This window comes from Triticum dicoccoides, chromosome 2B (genome assembly GCF_002162155.2).
Source record: "Triticum dicoccoides isolate Atlit2015 ecotype Zavitan chromosome 2B, WEW_v2.0, whole genome shotgun sequence".
NCBI lineage: Eukaryota > Viridiplantae > Streptophyta > Magnoliopsida > Poales > Poaceae > Triticum > Triticum dicoccoides.
In genome coordinates this window covers 710,113,597-710,121,500 of record NC_041383.1, presented here as the reverse complement: position 1 = coordinate 710,121,500, position 7,904 = coordinate 710,113,597, and the positions used below count along the sequence as shown (strand labels likewise).

The following is a 7,904-nucleotide window of genomic DNA, read 5'->3' as shown; positions in this document are numbered from 1 at the left end:
CCCCTTCCCCGTCGCAGCCTCCGGCCTCCGCCGGTCACCGATGGCCGCCCCGCTATCCACCGCCGCCGCCTCGTGGCTCGCCGAGGGGACCTCGCCGTCGCCGGTACGCGCCCGCCCCTCCCGGAACCCCCAATCTGCTGTTCCTATTCGTGTAAGCGCCATTTCCGCCTGGTGTGACTCACTGCCCCCTCCTCGCGCTCGCAGCCCAGGGTGCGCCTCCTCATCGGCGGCGACTTCGTCGAGTCGAGGGCCACCGAGCACGTCGACGTCACCAATCCCGTAAGCCATCCTCCCGCCTCTCGGGCCCTCCCAATCGGTCGACCCTTCAGCCGGAGTTGGTCGATTATAAAAGCTGTCGAGATGTGATGTGACGCGGGCATTTCTATGTCGCAGGCGACGCAGGAGGTGGTGTCCCGGATCCCGCTCACCACCGCCGACGAGTTCAGCGCCGCGGTGGACGCTGCCAGGACCGCCTTCCCTGGCTGGCGGAACACGCCGGTCACGGCGCGGCAGCGCATCATGTTCAAATACCAGGAGCTCATCCGGGCCAACATGGTAGTATTATTTTTGAACTTCTTCCAATTTCCATCGACAGAAACCATCAGTTATTGGTTCCTGCTGCAGTAAATTCCGGGCTTCATTGGTGGTGATTAATTCTGTGCTTATTTGGTGGTGATAAATACTAGGATAAGCTGGCAGAGAACATTACAACCGAGCAGGGAAAGACGCTGAAAGATGCTTGGGGTGATGTATTCCGTGGTCTAGGTTAGTTTTCATACCAGTACACTTGTTTTTGGCCCGTTTCTGCTTGGTTAGATAGATAGTATAATCATCTTAACATCCCAATCGTGTTAGTTGTTGATCCACGGGCAATCCGCAAGTCTGATGAGTTCACTCTCTTTTCATGCTTGGAATATGTAATAACACTATTCTGCTACTCCCTCCGTCCCATAATATAAGAACGTTTTTGACACTAGTGTAGTGTCAAAAACGTTCTTATATTATGGGACGGAGGGAGTAGAAGATATACAAACCGGTCAGTAAGCAGAATAAATCATCCATATAATAGCAGGTTATCCTCATGTATGCAGTTTAAGACATGGTGTTCTATTTTGCACACCTTCTACATTGCAGGACATGTCGATTTCACCAGTATCTTTTATCTGCCCTTAATATGCTTGATTCTGTGAAGTGACATTTTCTTCGTGAGACGCCTCTTGGTTATATTGGCTATTTAACACACTGGCTGTAAGTTTTTTGATTTCAAACTTCTAATCTTGCAGAGGTGGTGGAGCATGCTTGTGGAATGGGGTCACTGCAAATGGGCGAATACGTATCTAATGTTTCTCATGGGATTGACACCTTCAGTATTAGGGAGCCACTTGGTGTATGTGCTGGGATATGCCCATTCAATTTCCCTGCCATGATTCCCCTATGGGTATGCCTGACTTCACTGTTCCTTTAACATCAAATTTTGTTCTTATTACTTACCAGGACTCTAGAGTGCATCACCTGTACAATTTCCTGACCTTATTCTGTCAGTAACCTTGTTTGTTAATATCTGCTATTATTCTTTGTAATATAAACTCAGGAGAGAAAATTTGATCGTGCGGGTTTTCTTATGTTCTTTGGATGCAGATGTTCCCCATAGCTGTTACTTGTGGCAATACTTTTGTTCTAAAGCCATCAGAAAAGGATCCAGGTGCTTGCTTTTGCCATCATATTCTTGCCCAACTTGCTGACTACATTTATTGTTGTTGTGGCGTTTACTAACTAAATGCAAAAGTGCTGTGTTCTTGCTTAGCTTATGTTTGAAGATTGGTAACGGTGCTGTATTTCTCGCCATGATTATTTAGACAAACATACCTTTCTGTCTCATAAGGAATTGGTGCATTATTGCAGCCAAGTTTCACATTTTCATTAGTTGTACAATAGCACTATGAAATATACATTTTGGACAGGAATACTGTAGGGGAACACCCTAGGGTGTGTGTAGTAGATTCTTATAATATAAAATGTAAGGCTACGTTCGACATCTCGTTTTCTTTTTGGAGTTTTAGGAGAATACGGTGGTCTTTTTAGAAAGCATGGTTTTAAATACTTTGATGTGTTTGGCATCAACAAATGCAGCACTTGCATAAACCATAGTATCTCCAATACCATGTCTTTTTTTTTTTGCAGTATATGAAAAAGAGGTCTCAACTTCTTTTTTCTTAACTGACTGCGAAAAACTGTGATTCTTAGGAACTCTAGTATTCACCGCCCATGCATTGGAATACTGAGGTATTAGATTTAGGGTTTGAAAAACTGTGCTGCCAAACTAGGCCTAAACGGCCTAAAATCCTGCTCACAGGGGGCAAAAGGACAAAGATATTGACCAAAAGTCCAAAACAGGATACATAGATGGGCTTAATGCTACTGCATAATTTAAATCACACTTGAAACGAGCTTTCCAACTCTGAAAGGAGGGATTTGATCATTTGCCACGTTTTAAAGTACAATGTATCATTGTAAATGTCGGTCCTTTAAAATGCTTTAATTTTCGGCCATTTGGACAGAAAGACTGCACATGTTTAATTTTGAGATTTGATGGTATAATATTTGTCAACAGGGGCTGCTATGATGCTTGCGGAGCTAGCGATGGAGGCTGGTTTACCAAAGGGTGTGTTGAACATTGTTCATGGTACCCATGTACGGTATTCTTAGTTTTTTTTTTTTGAGCTTGTCATTGGGTTTGATAATTTGCTTCTCATGTGCTGCTGATGCCTGGTGTTGTTTCATTTTAGAACACATAAAATGATTGATACTTTGTGGGCAAAGCTGCACGCTGTTGTCTTTACTCTTTGGAACACTGGCAAAGCAGCACATCTTGAAACTTCACACTTCCTCTGGAGAATTATCTGCTCATATTCGATACATGAATCTGTTATGCTTTTTCTGTAAAGAACATTCATGGACCTATTATGCTTTTTCTGAAAAGAACATTCACGATATATTCTGCTGGAGTCCCCAGGCTTCTTAGGTTACCTGGTTCTCATTTTGTTTTACTTTATCAGGATGTTGTCAACAACATTTGTGATGACGAGGCTATTAAGGCAGTATCATTTGTTGGTTCCAATACAGTAAGTGGATCAATGATCTCCCTGAACCTTGATTTACAAGTACACTTTCCTGCATCGACCATCTAACTAATATTCTGCTCTTCCGATACGTATCAACATATTTGTTTTCCGCTCTTGAGTCATCATCAACCAACCTCGCTCTAGAAACAAGGATATCCATGCATTCTCAATCACATGCACACATGACAGATCTTTTTATGTGTTATTATAGTGTTTCAAAACTTAATTAGCTTACTGTGCTGACCAATAAATTCATTTACCAAGATACAAATAAGAGTTTTTTGTGCCAATACAGGTGTTCTTGCTGTTGATGTATTCGTGTTAATGGCATGTTTTTTTCCCCACAAATATGCAAAGCTTGCGTATCATTGCATTGATAGAAGAAGCGTGTTAATGGCATGTGTTCTCTTGTATTGAGAGATGTGCAGAAAAAAAGAGATGTGCAGTTATAACTTATAAGTTCTATTTTTGATCAGTTACATTAGATTTTTAACCCCATATCGGAATTGCTATTGTACTCCTGTTGCTCAGAGCTAGCTAGCAGTTGTGCTATCTCTGATCTCTCTCTCCTTCTCAGGCAGGTATGCATATATATTCTAGAGCATCTGCGAGTGGGAAGCGTGTTCAGGTGGGTTTGCTTCTAATCATGATTTCCTGAATAACCATTTTTCCATGCCTTTTGCATTCTAAGCAGTATAATTCAGAATAACGGTTTCTGTTTCCTTTAGTGTAACATGGGTGCAAAGAATCATGCCATTATCCTTCCTGATGCTGATCGAGATGCCACATTGAATGCCCTTATTGCTGCCGGTTTTGGTGCAGCTGGGCAAAGGTGCATGGCATTGAGCACTGCTGTTTTTGTTGGAGGTTCAGAACCATGGTAGAGTTCTACGACTTCTATCCAAGACAAGTTTTTTAGGCTAAAGTTTTTTTTTGGGGTCAGATTTTGGGGAAGCATTGTCAACCTTATCTTTTGTTTTAGGGAGGATGAACTAGTCAAACGTGCAAGCAGCCTTGTAGTTAATACCGGAACAGCTAATGATGCAGATCTTGGTCCAGTGATCAGTAGACAGGTTTGCTTTTTTAAGGACATGTTTTTGTATCCATGTTATTCATATTTTCCTACTTATGGATACATACTGATATATTTTTTTAAATTGAATATTTGAACATAGGATCTTTTTTTTGTCGGAGGATATTCAAACTTTTAAATTTAAGGGGTAAAAGAGATCTTGTGAAGTTTAGATCTCCAAAAGGCCGGTTGATTACCTGTTTAAAATTGGACGATAGAACAGTAGTTACTTATTAACCACTCAAGTTCATTTAGAAGAATTAATCATGAAATGTTGAGTGAGTAATCTTCGTATAGCCTCTGTATGGAATATGATCCCATTGAAAAAAATGCTACACCTGTTTTTGTCATGATGAACTGTTGACATATGGTATAGCCTTTCCAGAAACATATTAGCTTTTGGGGTTTGACTGTACGTCATGAGCTTTAGATTTACCTTCATAGTCATTGCAATGGTAACTAGTAGTTCCCCTGTCATAATCTCTGCCTCGAGCACATCTATATGCCACTGCCACTGCCATGTTCGTGATTAATTGAGTTTTTTGTTGTGGGCCTAAGCTACTAGGGCCCACATTTGGACCATAGAAATAAATTATCATAAATATTAGCTTGATAATATAACAGTCAATTTTCTTTTTGGAGGCTTCTCTGTGACCTCAGGATTCATATCACTTACTCCAGTTCACAGATTGTTGACATTTTCACTCTTTAAAAGTTCTGTCTACCTATATTTTCAAGTATTTGGATTAGAAGTTTAGAACTTAGGAATTATATTCAAAAGTACTTCCATGATATCATAATTTTGTTAGGATTTATATACAAAGAAACAGTGACCAGAGTTGTGGTTTTAGACCACGTCGATGTCCAAAACTTCTGCTTTTGGGGAACTGGAGGGAGTTCTAGATTGGTATTAGAGCCCTTTGTTTTCTTGGTGAATCTTGTGCCCTAACAGTTTGGTATCAATAGGCCAAGGACCGCATCTGCAAGTTAGTCCAAAGTGGTGCTGACAGTGGTGCTCGACTTGTGCTGGATGGGAGGGAGATCGTGGTAATTTTGAGAATTCAGTTGTTGAACTGCCTGTGTGCAATTCCTGGTATGCCTGATAGCTATGCGCTGTGCAGGTTCCTCAATTTGAGGATGGCAACTTTATTGGTCCAACTGTGTTGGCTGATGTTAAAAGTGATATGGAGTGTTACCAGGTATTTTTAGAATGTTTACTTCGCATCAGTTTTAACATTATTTTATAAAACAGTACCCACCTTTTCCTTCCCAAGATAGAATTGGACGATCATTTGCCTTGTTATATTTGACTGAAACCTGGAAATCTTGAAACAGGAGGAAATTTTTGGTCCAGTTCTTCTCTTGATGAAGGTATAACAAACTTGTTTACCTCTCTTGACACCATTAAATTTTTATTATGCTGATTATGTTATCAATTAATTGCAGGCAGAGAGCCTAGATGATGCCATACAAATTGTAAACAGAAACAAGTAATTTTTTTTCTCTCCTGTGAGCTCATATAGGCAAAGCATTGATTGCAGTTTAATGATTTACAAATCTTCCTCAGGTATGGCAATGGGGCTTCCATCTTTACCACATCTGGTGTCTCGGCAAGGAAATTTCAGACGGACATTGAAGCTGGCCAGGTACTGCATAGCATTTGTGAAGGATTAGTTACCTAATCGTGTAAGCTAGTACGGGTAGTACTCCTACATTACAAGGTCTGAAAACGTTTTGGAGAAAATGTCAAACCTAGTCGTGTATTGTTTCTTGCTAGATATTAGAATATAACCTGAAGCTAAACACATACATGAACATTTAGATATATATAACTGGGTGCTTGAAATTCAGCGTTCTAAAGTTGAGGTTAACATAAACAAGAAGAGAGAGTACTGCCCGTATGAATCACAATGTATCGCTTTCCTTTGTAGGTGGGTATCAACGTGCCGATCCCAGTACCCCTGCCATTCTTCTCCTTCACGGGCAGCAAAGCTTCCTTCGCAGGAGACTTGAATTTCTACGGTGCGCCTGTTAATCTCACTTGATCATCCTTCTCCAGCAGAGACTACCTAGAGTTGCATCTGGGCTTAACTAACACGGTAAACATGGATTTGCAGGCAAGGCGGGCGTGCAGTTCTTCACCCAGATCAAGACCATCACGCAGCAGTGGAAGGAGTCGTCTCCCCAGCGCGTTTCTCTCTCCATGCCCACCTCGCAGAAGTGAAGTCACCGGAGCTAACTCATGTAGGCCTTGTTCGGTTGAGGTGGTTTTTGAAGGGGAATGGCAGGGTTTGAGGGGGATTAGATCCCCTACAAGCCAAAATCCTCTCCAATCCACTCCAATCCCCTTGGGAGGAGGATTAAACGAACAAGGCCGTATGTGGAAATAAACCCAGGCATTGATGTGGAATTTAAGCTTCACAGGAGTTGCCTTTCATCAAGGGTAACTCTTGTGATGTCTTTCATTGTGCTGCCGATAATAAGGAAGAAAATCCCAGATTAGACGACCGAATCACACACACAGGAGAGCATGTCTTTGTACAGGGACCAAATCAATGTGTACACGCAATGGCTCAATATCACATTGTCACTGAACTTGCAGCCAAATCGCCGTGTGGGGCATGGCGGCCGGCTACGACTGAGCGCCGGGGTTTCTCTCTCCATGAACATCGGTGTTCAAACAGCCAGTGAACATCGGCCCCCGGCGCCGGGGTTTTGAGGCGGCCTAGAAATGAAGCTCTTGCTGGCCTCTGCGTGAAATTAGATCTTAACCCACACTTTACTTTCCCATTTGATGATCACCCCACCCCTCTCAAGATTGGCGGGGCCCTGTAAGTTGGTACTTGCGGCAAATGACCCTAGGGCAAATCATCTAAGACCCTGTTCAGTTATCCACCAACTCCTAGAATCTGCAGAGCGAGGAAATTGCAGCTCTGTCATTTTGAACTACAGCTTCACTAGCTTCGGGACCGAAGTCATGATAGAAAACTTGTGTGTACTAAATCAAACCGACGCGTCCAAAAAATCATGCTCATAACTATTAGTCTATTACAAATACATTGATTTGGATCTAATATCCAAAACAAATAAATAAAGTATTTTTTATGTTTAAGAATTACATTGGAGTCTTCTAAAATTATCTTTGTTATGATATCAGTCTCTGTAAGACTTTGGTAAAACGACAGTGTCACTCTTTCATCCATAGGGACTTGGTTGCTAAGAAAGGTTCTTGAAAGCTCATTCAGTCGTCCATCCAAAAAGATGAAAAACCTTGAGTGATAACGTACTTGGCCAGAGACGATCCACCAAAAGTGCACACTATCAAGTCACGATGTCGATGTAAGATTCCAACTTCACAATAATCAAACCAACAAAAACAACTTGACACAATAACATAAACTCGTTAGATTTGCATAATCAAATTTGCCAAATAAAATAAAAGAGTAACTTTATTCGCACAAAACTATGATCACCACTAGATGTTGATGAAGAAAACATAATTCTTAAAGATTTGAGACCCTCCACCTATCAGCGTTAAGATGGCAGCTGAAGGCGAAGGGACCAGAATTTCTCCGGTGGCGGCTGCAGTTCTCTGAGTGAACCCTGACGCATGACTTACTCCCTCTATCCCAAAATAAGTGACGTGGTTTTAGAATTTTTTGAGCGGTAAAACCAAACTTTACTGATTAGTGTTTCGGTTTACAGGAATA

The 7,904-nt window shown here is 41.6% G+C and overlaps 1 protein-coding gene across 1 annotated transcript in view; it reads left to right on the top strand.

Annotated features, from left to right (window-relative positions):
• LOC119365782 (methylmalonate-semialdehyde dehydrogenase [acylating], mitochondrial-like) overlaps positions 1 to 6,784 on the top strand; it is a 7,409-nt gene extending 625 nt beyond the window's left edge. Inside the window, exons 2-19 of the mRNA XM_037631423.1 lie at positions 18 to 103; positions 205 to 279; positions 394 to 555; positions 687 to 765; positions 1,284 to 1,438; positions 1,639 to 1,702; positions 2,612 to 2,691; positions 3,057 to 3,122; positions 3,700 to 3,750; positions 3,851 to 4,002; positions 4,105 to 4,195; positions 5,161 to 5,241; positions 5,316 to 5,393; positions 5,530 to 5,565; positions 5,641 to 5,684; positions 5,762 to 5,840; positions 6,126 to 6,216; positions 6,312 to 6,784. Of these exons, the coding sequence (XP_037487320.1) occupies positions 18 to 103; positions 205 to 279; positions 394 to 555; positions 687 to 765; positions 1,284 to 1,438; positions 1,639 to 1,702; positions 2,612 to 2,691; positions 3,057 to 3,122; positions 3,700 to 3,750; positions 3,851 to 4,002; positions 4,105 to 4,195; positions 5,161 to 5,241; positions 5,316 to 5,393; positions 5,530 to 5,565; positions 5,641 to 5,684; positions 5,762 to 5,840; positions 6,126 to 6,216; positions 6,312 to 6,418 (1,577 nt within the window). The 3' untranslated portion in view covers positions 6,419 to 6,784. The remainder of the gene's footprint in view (positions 1 to 17; positions 104 to 204; positions 280 to 393; positions 556 to 686; positions 766 to 1,283; positions 1,439 to 1,638; positions 1,703 to 2,611; positions 2,692 to 3,056; positions 3,123 to 3,699; positions 3,751 to 3,850; positions 4,003 to 4,104; positions 4,196 to 5,160; positions 5,242 to 5,315; positions 5,394 to 5,529; positions 5,566 to 5,640; positions 5,685 to 5,761; positions 5,841 to 6,125; positions 6,217 to 6,311) is intronic.
• The last annotated feature ends 1,120 nt before the right edge of the window (positions 6,785 to 7,904 follow it).